General features: G+C 37.4%; 1 protein-coding gene across 14 annotated transcripts in view; it reads left to right on the top strand.

Moving 5' to 3' along the window:
* The window catches only part of Itpr (Inositol 1,4,5,-trisphosphate receptor), a 281735-nt gene that overhangs the window by 189250 nt on the left and 77954 nt on the right, over positions 1 to 14531 (top strand). For all 14 annotated transcript variants that reach the window (XM_081762388.1, XM_081762394.1, XM_081762393.1 and 11 more), the window contains one exon: positions 11647 to 12054. In XM_081762388.1, coding sequence (XP_081618514.1) covers positions 11647 to 12054 — 408 coding nt within the window. The remainder of the gene's footprint in view (positions 1 to 11646; positions 12055 to 14531) is intronic.

Raw genomic sequence — 14531 nt, 5'->3', positions numbered from 1 at the left:
ATTACATGATCATTCATTCCACTTAAATATGTTTGACTGCTCACCGTACAGTCTGGATCGTGCACCTCGCTCTTTTCATGTCTTCTTATACTTCAAGAAATTCCCGTTTGGTAAATATGTTGATTAGAAATGAACAATTGCAGACAGTTTTCATAAATTGGTTCCACTTTCAGGCAAATGACTTTCACAACGTCCGAACACAAAAGTTGATCAGATAGTATGACAAATGTTTAAATGTGGTGGTGAATATGTTGAAAAGTAGTGTCACATGTGCAGCATCTGTGGCAATAAACATTTGAAGGGCACTATGTCTTCTTTGTAATTACCTCTCTACAGCAGCTTACATTCTAGACGCGCCTCATACACTTAATGGTAAGTTATATGTTTGATTTTTTCACATTGGGGGGCGCGGTGGCTCAGTGGTAGAGCGTTCACCTCCGGTGCTTGGGCTCCCTGGTTCGATCCCAGCTCGCGCCGTGTGGACTTTGTGGTGGACAAACACCGTGCTCGTGGGTTTTCTCGGGGTTCTCCCGTTTCCTCCCACTTTCTTCATTCCACCATTTCACTCATCTCTCAAATTCACCGTCTCCTTTAGCCTAACCGGCATAACCGTGGGAAGTAAAACTTAAATATTTTTTTTTTTTTTTGTTTACTTTGTCGTGTGATCTTGCAAACAGTGTACTCGTAGTTTTTCTCGCCAATTGAGGCTCAAATTTGTTGTAGTATGGTGAGTTTTGTATGTGGGTAAACTGAATTTCGCGCCACTCTGTAGTGTAAAAGATTGTAGTAGTAGCATCCTGTGTGAATTACTTTATTTCACGCAACGATACATGGTCGACAAATGGAGCGTACTAAAGAATTCACGGTTTTCTAGTACCCAGGCATTTACACTATGCATGGAAAAATTATTCAGAGTAATAGTAATAAGAAAAAAACTGAACAACGTTTAATATATATATATGGGGTGTTTTTTTTTTTTTTAACTTGGATGTAACCATGTAACTTTTGAACCAATAGGTAAAAATGCTGTAATTTTGTACGAAGGACACAGCAATTGGGAATTCGTTTGATATACGCTACAGTAAAAAAAAGGTGAACAGCGTTACTAATCCAACAGAGTTATATTTTCCAAACGGCACTACTACAACGTATTATTACATATTTGAAATTTACATGTTAAATGAAAATTTACAATTCCACATTTATTACTCAGTGTTGCAAACTAAAGATTCTGCAGTATCAAAAATATCCAAATTTTGGAAACCTCTGCAACAGTAATGGCATAACAGACGAATGGGACAATACACATGCAGTAGTGATAGACAGCATGAGAATGATAAGACTTATTTACAATAAATGGGAACTAAGTTACATGGGATTGAAAATTTAATTTCTTTTGGAAAGGGTATATCTCGAGTAAAAGTGCTTACGTAAACATCACATTTGAGTACTTACATGATTTCCAATAGGCAATTAAATCATATTGTCGTTTACGGCAATTCGATATTTCGAACCGTTCCAGAGATATAATAAACATTAGGAGAGTTTGTAACATTACTTAAAATAACATGTTTGTGGAAAGTATTTACATTAATTGTTGTTTTCCTTTCCTTTTGTAACACTACAAAAGGAGCTTTTGGTAATCGTAGCTAACAAATTCTCGGAATTACATAATTTTTAGCCGTGTTGCAAACTTTACCAATGTTTAGCATGTTTCTGGAACGGTTCGAGATATCAAATTGCCGTAAACAAAATGATTTATTTGTGTATTGGAAGTTACGTATGTACTTAGATATGGCACTTATGTAATCAGTTTTTGTTCTCAGATATAGCCTTTCGAGAAAACAAAGTTTCAACCCTACGTAACTTAATTCCCCTTTATTCGATATATGTCGTGGTATCTACCACTAAGGTACTTTAAATATACATTTCCCTGTCTATGTCAGTTGTGGTGTTGGTATGGTAGAGACTGTCAAAATTTGGATATTAAATGTGGTATTGCATGTTCTTGTTTAACATGTAGATTTGAAATATGTGATAATCGGACTTAGTAGTATTGAAAAAGAATATAACTTTCTGTTTGATTGGTAACACTCTTCATCTGTTGTAGTGCGGCATATATCAAAAGATTTCCCCTGTTGGTGTTTGCTTTGCACCCTATACATACATACATATATATATATATATATATATATATATATATATATATATATATATATATATATATATATATATATATATATATATATAGATATAGATATATAGATAGATAGATAGATAGATAGATATAGATATAGACATATATAGTGGTAGTATATATAGCCAAACTAGTAGCATTACCATGTAACAAAGCACATCATTTTAAAGAATAAACAGCACTCAATTTACAAACATACTATGTGGGAAACATATGTGATCCGACAAATGTCGGTACAGTAATCAAGCTCCTGCCCCTGACGGTGCAGCATGTCTTTCAATGGGTACGGTAGCTCAGTGGTAAATCGCTTCTTCTGGTGCGTAGTGTCTGGTTCGATTCCGACCAAGTGAATTTGTTGTGGATCTTCCCACATTCTCATTCCACCAATTCTTCTATCATCATTCACTTGCTTTAATCGTCCGCGTCCCTTAGCCTAAAGAACATAATTGTGGGACGTTAAGCTGGAAGCTCTCGTTTTCCCAACATGTTTTCCGAAATTGTGGCTGTTATTTTTCAATTATCCCTTAAGTTCCACAACGTCACGTTGAAGAGATGGGACATATACAAGGTCCTTTACATAACCCCATTAAAATATCATAAGGAGTTTTATCCGGGGACCTAGGAGACTATTTGAGCACACATTGGTTTGTTGCTTCACCACGCAAAATCCAACGACTAGGTAGTTCTGCGCTCAGATATGCTCTAACTTCACGGTGAAAATGTGGGGGTCCTGTCTGACTAAAGGGCAAAATTCTCTGGTTCACTGTGCACATTAACTAGTTCTGCAGCATCTGAAGGAAGGGCTCTTCAGTTACAGTTTGTTGTTCAAAGAAGAAAGTCCCATAAAGTTTCTAGTGAGACATAGCACAAAAACATTTACCTTCGGAGAATCTCGGTCGTGTTCAACAATGTTACGTGGGTTTTCTATTCCCCAAATTCTACAATTGTGCCTGTTCACTTTTCTATTTGTATGAAATATTACCTCATTCGAAAAAAAATATATATCAAATCACAAAAGCATCATCTTTGACCTGCACTGCACTGTAAAACTGGAATCGCTGATCTTTGTCTTTAGGACTAACTAATGTCTGTACTATTTCGTGTTTATTTATTTATTTATTTTACGCAAAACACACCACAGTCATTATTGACATTTCCAACTCACATGAAGCTCTGCATATAGATTTTCTCGAACTTTTTTGTGAAAGCTTCTTTCACTCGTTCAATGTCATTTGCACTCACACCTGGCCTACCACTTCTTTTCTTGATATACAAACACCCAGTCTCGACAAACTTTACGTATGCCAATTGTAGATTGCGTTCCTGGTTGATGCTTTCCCGTATTTCATTCTAAATTTTCGTTGGACATCCGTTGAATTCTTCCTTTTGTCAAATTTTAGCACGCAGAAAGCCTTCTCAGCTCTAGAAAGCGCCATCTGGATTATTACACCACCCAGCAACGATATGTAAACTACACGTAACACTTACTTCGAAATGGTTTACTTTGTAATGCTATTCGCTTTGTTACTTTTTTTTTAAGTGTTCCCTAACTTTTGTTACACGATACGCGTGTGTATATGTAATGCAATACCCTGAGATAATTGGGCACCCGAAAAATTAACTTCCAACCATTGTTTTTGTATGAGTGCACAGAAAGAACAATTTCAGATATTGGAATTTGTACTTGATGCATAGGATCTCGTTCGGCAACACACAAAACTTCCTAACTAACCCTACGTGGCAGGTTATCTATGATAGATGGTATCTATGATAGATGGCAGGTTATCTGTGTCATTCTATGATAGATGGTACCATTTGTCACAAAGTGTTTCACGTAACCATGCTTGTTTGCAGCTTGTATGGCCATTTGTAGAATCTTAGTTAGTTGTAGGAGGTGCCTACGACTAAAACTTTTTCGACAGAATTTGTGTCCGGTGATTAGAGATTCAAAAAAGTTTTTTAAATAATGGAAATTTTGGCTGTTTTCATTTTCATGATTTTTCTATCCAGTTAGCTTTTCTACAGTATGCTGTATAGTTAAATAAGATTTCATGACCTAAATGCCATATTTCGCTGTGGAGTTCACCAGCATGATGGATAAAGCACATGTTCTATGAATTAAACATAAATTACATAGTATTTGAGGGCAATTTGAGAGGCTATTTAACTTTATTTTAACTTCTGAGTTATCATCATTTTTTCTTCTAGATCATTTCATATTTTGTCATCCGTGTTTTATTTTTTAGAGCTTAGTACTCTAGCTTCTAGCACATAGTTAAACTTATCTTTTTCAATATATCCGTCAGGGCGTACTTCCACATTTCTGTTATACTGTAGCTGTGCATTGATTTAGCAATAATCTTCTGGATACAACCTTGAATACCATTTTATAGAAATAATCAGTAGCGGATTTAGAAAAGTATTTTTGGAGGGGCTTCTCTGATTAATGTTTGGTTTTTCAAAAAGTCCCTAATATTTATTTGGGAGGAGCTTGAAGTTTATGAGTACAGGCATAACTAATATTTTGTTTCGGTTTGTATATTCAGCAATAATCTTCCGGATACAACCTTGAGGACCATTTTATACTGATAACCAGTGGCCAATTTAAAGAAGTATTTTGGCAGGGGTTTTTCTTATTAATGTTTTTATAAGAGTTCTTAATTTCATTTGAAGGGAGCTTGCAGTTTATGAGTAAAGGCGTAACTAATATTTCGTTTGTTTTAGAAATCCCGTAATTTCGGGGTACAATCCGAAAGACACCTTCCCACCCATACCTCCTTCGCAAATCCATCACTGCTGGTCGGCCATGACTCACAGTACACACATTATCTCTACATTCACAGATGGAATATATATATATATATATATATATATATATATATATATATATAGGGGCGGATCCAGGATATGATCAAGGGAGGGGCTAAACCATATTTTGCCGTTTTATCCAGTGTAAAGCAGAATTGAAACCCATTTTATCCAGTGTATACCTCGGCGTCAAGGGGGGGGGGCTATAGCCCCTATAGCCCTCCCCTTGGATCCGCCACTGTATATATATATATATATATATATATATATATATATATATATATATATATATATATTAGGGAGGTCCTTATATACAAGAAATTTTTTGTTATTAAATTATTCCGAGTCTTACCCCCTAAATATGTTCTCTCTCATGAAAAACGTAAGTAAACAAAATTTTAACTTCTTAACACAATTTTAAACCGTGCCGAATCGACCCTGAAATTGGGAAGTCCTTCTGAGGTTTAGATGGGTATGTGAACACTGGACACTTTTGTAGAATCGTGTTATTTATAAGCTAATTAACAGAAAAACATCGCTTAAAACACTTGTTCCCTCTATTTATTCGCGCTAAAATGTTAGCATTGGCCCAGAAGCAGAGAATAAAACAAAGCAAATAATACGTAAGCGAATCTCAAAATTTCGAAAAAACCGACGATAGATGTTTCACGTTGATAGCCACGTTGATAACCACGTAGATAGCCACGTTACATGTAGTATAGATTGTTCAGGTACCAATCTTGATACGACTGAAACTGTGATTGCATGCCGAACATAAAAAGGGTGTATACCCTAATGTTGCTTATGAGTATCACCGGTGAAACTCACTGTGTATTAGTGATTCCGAAATGACTATTACCGGTAATACTTATGGCAGCAAAGTGGTTGTTCTTGTTTTAGTATTAGAAGGGTTTCCTTATAATTTTGTCGTAGTGGTAAAAGGTTTAATTGTGTAAAATAAATGTTTACATTATATATAATTGGGCCGCTGAGTTAGTGATCTTTTATACAATATTGAAATGGCCACCAAGGAGCCAACAGCAGGACCAAGCACAAGCACGCGGAGTACGCGGACAAATACGGAGGTTTGGCTAATCGGAAAACCAATTAGCTCGATTGGCGGTAGGAAACTTCCTTCCAAAGGCGATGTCCTTCGACGTTTGTTTTTTCTAATTCGAAAAGACGCCATATACTGAGAGACGCCAACACCTATTTGGTCAACGAGGTGCTGAAATTCTTGGAGATGGCTCGAATACCCACCATGGCATCATATAACAAAATCCCGAAGGTTCAGAAGGAGTATGAGAAGTGGTGAACTCTTCAGAAAAGCAAATCCCGACGATCGGCATCACAGGTAAAAATGGAAACAGATTTTAAAGCGGATTTGGAAAATCTCTTTGATATTGCACATGCAAATACCTTACAAATTATTATAATTGAAGAGGATAGAGAGGTTTTGTTGGCCCAGAGATACAGGGGATACATGGTGGGAATTGAAAAGAAGTTTACTGACCAGGAAGACCGAAATAAAGAAAGAGAAGAAAAGTATCAACGATTCAGAGAAAGGAAACAGAAAGAGGAAGAAAGTAGTAAGGGGCTGAACGCCTTAGCTGAACTAGATTCCTCCAGTAGCAGTACTGAAGACGACGATGAGGAGAAAGGAACAGCGCTTTTTGAACCGAAAACAAAGAAACAGGAACCAAATCCATTGTTACACCGAATTTGGCAGCTGCCTTGGACCGTACGAAAGTGAGTGATCGCGATGCTGTCCATATTCTGTCTGCTGCTGCTTCCAGCCTTGGCCAAGACGTCGACGAACTGGCACTTAATCGAAGCACAATACGCAAGAAGAGGATGCAAAATCGCAAGACAACAGCTGGCGTTATGAAAGAATCTTCTCCCAGGATATCTCCCTCATTGTACACTTTGATGGAAAGATCTTACCAGCTGTAACTGGCAACGATAAAATTGACCGCATTGCAGTGCTTGTGTCTGGGGGAGAAGTAAACAAGTTACTCGGTGCTCCTAGTATTCCTTCCGGTTCAGGTTTTGGCTTAGCTATGGCAAATGCAGTGATGTGATGCTTGAAAGAGTGGAATTTAATTGACAAAGTGCGAGGATTGTGCTTCGATATAACCGTCAGCAATACTGGAAAAAAGAGCGGAGCTTGCACTCTGATAGAAAAGGAGTTACTCCATCTAGCATGCAGACACCACATCATGGAGATCATCGCAAATGCGGTCTTCACCGAAAGTCATAACTACTCATCAGGCCCCAACATCGCAATCTTCCAACGGTTCCAGCAGGCGTGGAAAAATATAAATTATGAAGCTTATCTACCGATCGAGGAAGAAGTTGATGAGAAAGAACTCATAATTGATTTTTGCCAGAATCAGCTCAACACCCAACCTCGTGACGACTACCGGGAGATGCTTGAACTGGCAATAATATACCTGGGAGGTACTTCTCATAGAGGGATACGGTTCTATAAGCCGGAAGCACTCCACCAGGCAAGGTTGATGGCGAGAGTCATCGCTCTCAGTTCTCTATGAATAAGAGAGAGCTCACGGCTATGCAGAAATTCGCTTTGTTTTCCATCAGAGTGTACATTCGCGCATGGTTCCAGGCCCCTCTTGCTACAGCTGCTCCTTCCAATGATCTCTCGCTTTTGAAGCAACTTATTTCATATGAGGACAAGCATATTTCTAAAGCAGCGGTCACAGCCTTCTCCCGTCACATGTGGTACTTAAGTGAAGTACTGGTCTCTCTCGCGTTCTTTGAGCCGAATATAACTGTCTTGTTGAAAAGACAGATGGTTCAAGCATTATCTGAGAATGAGAGCTCAGGGGATGTGATGAAGAGGATCAACATTGAACCAGAATTACAGAACTTAAGCGAAAAGACGGTCGCTAAGTTTGTTACAAAAGCATCTCTCGTCGCTTTTCCGAAATTTTGGAGATTCCAAGCTATTTTCTTGCATTCGACCCGGAAGAATGGGAAACCAGACCTGAATATAATGCTGGTAGGGAGTTTGTACAAAAGCTAAAAGTTGTGAACGACTTCGCGGAACGGGCAGTTGCGTTGATGCAGGAGTTCAACTGCATATTCACAAAGGATAAAGAGCAAAAACAATACGTGCTGCAAGTTGTGGAAGAACACCGGCGCAAGTTTCCGAACGCGAAGAAGCCTCGACGGGATAAGGTGGGTCAATAATGAAAATTGAACAATGCAGTCATTACACAATATTGCATTTTCTTATAGCTTCAAATAAATACCACAGTAAGAATATTTTCCATTGTATTGTAGGCAGCGCATTTCGTCTTATTTCACCGATGCGTAATATTGGACAGTAATGATAAATTTCAAGGTCTGTGAGACACGGTTTAAAATTTTCCAACCTTTCTTAAATTTTGCGTGTAGACGGTTTTCATCACAGAGAATAAAATGATGAGGTAAGAGTTTAACATTTCATAAATTATTTTTTAAGGACCACCCTAATATATATATATATATATATATATATATATATATATATATATATATATATATATATATATAAAACTTGTCAGACTATGGTCGCATGCGGGGTTGAATCCCGGACTTCGCGATAGAAGCGCAAAAGCTAACCACTCACTCATGTTTGTTGTGCAGTTGTGCTTGATTTAAATGCATTCTCTCTCTCTCTGGCCTATGGAACGTGAAGGTTCAATGCCGCGTTCACGAAAGCCCTCCTTTCGTTTCTCTCAGCCATTTCGATCCATTTTCTACTCTGTATTCCAACTTTAGCGAGATCCATCTTAATGTTGTCTTCCCTTCAGCTTCTAAGTCTTCCCAATAGACGTTTTCCGATTGGATTTCCAGTTAAAACTTTGAAACTTCCTACTTGCGTCCATTGTGGCTACATGACCAGCCCACCTGAGCCTCCTAGACTTGATGACCCTAACGATGTTTGGTAAACCGTATAAATTATGCAGTTTTTCGTTATGAAGTTCCCCATTCCCATTCCTCATGGATCCAAATATTCGTCTCAGGATTTTATTCTCAAATACTTTGTCTGCGTAAGCGACCATCTTTCACAATCCTAAAGAACAACAAGCATGATTATCGTTTTATATAATTTAAGCTTTAAATTTCTCAACAGAATTCGCGACGACAAGATATTTTGAACTGAATAATAACACGAATTTCCTGCTTTCAGTCGACATTTATATAATTTCTTCGCGGATATGATTTTGATCTTTTAATATTGATCCCAGGTATGTGAAAGTATCCATCTTGTCGAAAGTATTATTTGACATTTTGACGCATCCATAATTTGCCGTATTACGATCCCGGTGAACTTCCATGTATTTAGTTTTCAGTGCATTTACTTCTAAACCAATGTTCCTGCAAACATTTAATAAGACTTTGCAGTACTTCGATTGTTTTCCTGGAGGCGCGGTGGCTCAGTGGTAAGAGTGTTCAACTCTGGTGCTTGGGGTCCCTGGTTCGATCCCACCTCGAGCCGTGTGGACTTTGTGGTGGACAAACACCGTGCTCATGGGTTTTCTCGGGGTTCTTCCGTTTCCTCCCACTTTCTTCATTCCACCATTTCACTCATCTCTCATCATCACCGTCTCCTTTAGCCTTACAGGCATAATCGTGGGACGTAAAGATTTCATTTCATTTCATTTTTTTCGATTGTTTTCCTATCATCCCCTATCAGATTTACATCATCAGCATACGCTATAAACTGGTGAATACCATTCAGCTGTAGGCCCTGGTTGCTATCTGTGATTTTCCTTATAGCGTACTCCATAACAAAGTTGAATAACAATGACGATAACGCATCTCCTTGTTTCAGGCTGTTCTCGACGTGGAAGCTCGTGTACAAGAATTTTCCTACTTGAACTTTACTCTCGGATTTATTTACACGCATTTAAATTAATCTAACTAGCTTTCGATATTCCAAATCCTGTAAGAATGTTGTACAATGTTTCCCTTCTAACCGAGTCATAAGTCTTTCTAAAATTAATAAGTAGTTAATGTACTAGGATATTCCCATTTCTTTTCAAGTATTTGTCGAATGGTAAATATCTGGTCGATAGTTGATCGATTTCGCGTAAATCCGCACTGATAATCTCCAATAATTTCATTTGCGTATGGGATCAATCTTGCTAATATAACGTTTGAAAGAGGGACAGTCAGAAGTTCTGACTCAGAACATTACAGAATTCGGGACTTTACCGATTTCGTAGGTCCGAAGCACATGATAGGTGGTAACAGATTATTACGTATGTGAACAATGAATGGAAAATTCATTTGAAATATTCATACAATGTATATGAAAGCTAAAACTTAATTCTAAAATTTCAAGAATATACAGAACCACCCCAAACCAAGCTCTTGACGTGCAGCCTTTAAGAGTATCATGTAAATGTATTCCTCTCATGTTTTAATTTTATTTTGTTTCAAAAAGTGGGTGTGGGGTATTTTGAAGTAAAAATACTACATACAATTTGGCTAGTTGTTTGTGTATTTCTTTTTTTTTTTTAAAAAAAAAAACTTACTTCTGTATATAAGAGATTAAAAAATTATATAAATTGGCTATTTCTTTGGGATTCATAATGTATATATGTTAAGAATTAAAATTGTTTGAAAAATCTTTTCGAAATTCATGGTTTATTTTGGAGGTTTTATATTATTATCTGCACCAACCACTAATTAAATGAATATTTGTATTGTAGAGAAGCAAAAGAAAGTCTCCTTTATCAATTTAACCTTAGGACTCCCGGTGGGGTCCAATGGACCCCAAGACTATGTTTGACAGTTCGTCAGTATTATTTTCCGGAATTCTAAGGGTTAAAGCAGAATTTTGAAAAAAGCCCAGTATTTCCCAAGCAAAAGAGCGAAGCGGAAGAAAACGAGTTTTTTCCGAAAAATCTGGTTTTCTTCCGAGCCCTTGTATCTCTACCAGTGATTGGGGTACGGCAGAGTTTGCACTACACTTGTCTCCTTCAATGGGGCTTCCGCTCCTTCTTCCTGCTAATCATGTGTTAGATTACTTATATTTGAGTAAAGTATTCGTCTCACAAGACCTGTCACGTGGTCTGATCGCGCTGAATGCATGGCTGTTACGTGTCGTCGTTTTGCCATCTGCCTCATTATCATTATTCATTTCTCATCGTTTCCTTAATTTAAGTAGGAGAACCGTGGAACGTAAAAATAAAAGCAAGAATAAAAAGGCTGTAAGTAACTACTGAATGAAAAGAAATGAAGTTTCTATTTAAATGTTAGTTTCGACAATATATCATGCCATTTACATTACAACAGTTTCAATATGTTTTATATCAACTTTAATGATTTTACTCAATATAATATCAAAATTAGACATTGTTTTGTGAAGAAACTCCACTGAAGTGACAGAAGTTTTAAGTTCTATGGCTGACTTTAACTCTTCCAAAGATTTTTGGGGTTGGTCTGATAAACTTATCTGCGAACAGCCAGGCACACATAGTGTGTCACGTACGTTTCGTCACATTTTGTAAAATTAGCAGAGAAAATAGTTTTAAACTTGCTAGATTCGCCTTGAAATATATTGTATTTTACAATAATATAATTTACTGACACAAAATTAATAACGCTTATGTTTTTATTTCCAGAATTTGCTACGAAATCAAAACAACAAAACAAATTACAATCTAGTCTTTGAAACTTTGACATTTTTAGACTGTATATGTGGTTCAACAACAGGAGGCTTAGGTTTGTTAGGACTCTATATCAATGAAAATAATGTAGCACTCATAAATCAAACTCTGGAGACATTAACTGAATACTGCCAAGGACCATGCCATGACAATCAAAACTGCATTGCTACACATGAATCTAATGGACTGGATATAATCACAGCTTTAATATTAAATGACATTAATCCACTTGGGAAAACCAGAATGGATCTTGTGCTAGAATTAAAAAACAATGCATCGAAACTTCTGTTGGCCATCATGGAAAGTCGAGGGGACAGTGAGAATGCTGAGAGAATATTGTACAACATGAATCCAAAGCAGCTGGTATGTATGTTGTTGTTTAGTTTAGAGAAACACTAATATAATAAGCATGAACATACATATTTTTTAATCTATTTATCAAAATAATTGTATTAAAAAAGAGGGGAGAATGCAGGAAGATTTTACTAAGACTATTACTAATTTTGTTGATGTGATCATGTTCATTTCATTTACATTGAATCACAAGTTCATGGATTGTTGTAAATAAATGGTGGGTTATTCCAAAGTAAGGAATCTGCATAATAATAAATTTTACGTCTAGAGGAAGTTGGTGAGTATAGTAACAGTTAAAGATATGGTATTCGTATGTAAGTCGAAAGGAAAAGAAGTAGGAGGAAAGGAAAAATATTAAATAACAGAGAATGAGTTTCGTGCATTTAGGAAGGTGCTACGTTGGAATGCTGTATGACATCTGAGTGCATTGTTTGCTCTATACGACATCTACCCTGGTCTACTAGGTATCCGGAACTAAGCTCTATCGAGGAGTGTGCGATATCGTGAGACGATCCCTGGCCTTCAGCCGAACTTCGGCAACGACAATCTTTCACCTGCGTCAAGATCTACAGCGAGAGTGAGACACTATACCCGAGGCAGATATTTAGCATATGTATGACCAGCTACTTTACGCATACGGCTGCTTGTGTGGCCTCTCGGAATGATTTCACGTGTCATTAAGATGAGAAACACCCTGTAAAAAGTGTTCAGATGTTCCATATACGCCATGTTTGGGACCACTACTACCTATTACAATATTCTTGTGTACCAGCCTCGGACAAGATCCGTGAGCTGTTACTGGGTAACTTTAAAGTCATTCCCATCCGTGTATATACTGAAAGTGCCCAAAATAGTCACAGTGTAGGAAAAAAAGAAAAGCACTTGCTTTTCTTTAAAACACGTTTTACAAAGGTTGTTTACATAGATAGACTTAGTAATAACTAAGAAAACTCGGGTGTTTATATGGGTGAAAGTGTATAACGTTTTTAAAGAAATACGATTTTTTTAAAATCAGAACTATGTTTTTTAGTATTCTTCTTAATCCCTTAAACGAAAAAAAAAAAAAAATCTTGGCCGGTTCTCTAGTTTTGAGCATACAGCAAAATATACAACTAAATAAGCTCAGCGTGGTGCAATGGATTAGAAAGATATCATCCATTTTTCTCTCGGAAGCTTCGCATTCACCTTAGTGTATAATATGTATGTAATATGAGAGCGTTTGTTGTTTTTCTGCTTCAGTTATTAATAAATCTGCTGATTGCTGTTCCAGTGTACAGTTTCCCAAATAGAGGTAGGTTCCTTTAATATACAACTTAAACGCAAGTAAAGTTTAATATATGACATAACATAAAATTATATTAAAGTTAATTCTTTTATAATGAATGGATTATGAAGTACAGGATGGGCTATTTTGATGGGATATACTTATATTTTGAATACTGCGAGCAATAACAGTCGTGCAAGTTTTCCATATAGCTTAACAGGAAATGTAAGAATGGGAGTTACTGATACGTACACATTTCTTTCATTCTTGCAGTGAATCATCGTGATGTGGACCGCCGTTCAAATTTCGTACGTCGTGGAGGCATTCTTCAGTAGTCGAAGCTCCGTCATCACAGCACAACGGCGTTTCAAACATTTTAAGAATCGAGTACCATCATCCCGAAAGGTGTGCATGCTGTTCACAACTTTCGTGAGACAACGCTAGCAAACAACGGTTCTCTGAGAGACCTCGATTGTCGCGTAATGTAATAAACATTGAACGTGTGTCCAATGCCATGGACCAAAGTCCACAGAAGTCAACTCGGCAGTTGTGTCGTCAAATGCATAATTCCCGTACCAGTGTGCGGCGAATCATTAAAAAGGACAACTATATCCATACAAATTGCAGGTGGTGCATAAATTGTTAAACTAAGGTAAGGATTAACGAAGCATATTTTCTGATTGGCTAATCAACAAAGGTGATGATTTTGTGCAACACCTTATCGCGTCCGACAAAACTCACTTCCGCCTCAGAGGTTATGTCAATGAACAAAATTGTCGATTGTGGGCAAGAAAAAAAAAATCCGTAACTGTTGCATGAAACGCCATTGCACGGTATCAAGGTTACCGTGTGATGTACAGTGAGTCATGCCTGTGTGGTACGTTCCTATTTTGTTGAGAACGAACGTAATGACACCGTCACAATCACCGCTGAGCAGTATAACACAATTTTACGAACATTTTTCATTCCTGAAATGAGACGGCTTGCCCTAAGGGTCATGTGGATGCAGCAGGATGACAACCCTTCGACGACACTTCCCGGGATGCTTTATCTCCAGATGATGTGATATCCGTTGGTCGCTCAGATCCTCCGATCTAACTCAACCGTGCTATTTCCTGTGGAGTTATATAAAGGAGAAGGTGTACAGTATAAAGCTCATTACTATCAATCAACTGAAGGACAGCATCTGAAGGGAGATAGCAGCCATCTCTACCGAAACCCT

This window comes from Thermobia domestica, chromosome 6 (genome assembly GCF_964235325.1).
Source record: "Thermobia domestica chromosome 6, izTheDome1.hap1.1, whole genome shotgun sequence".
NCBI lineage: Eukaryota > Metazoa > Arthropoda > Insecta > Zygentoma > Lepismatidae > Thermobia > Thermobia domestica.
This window is presented reverse-complemented; position numbering and strand designations above follow the sequence as displayed.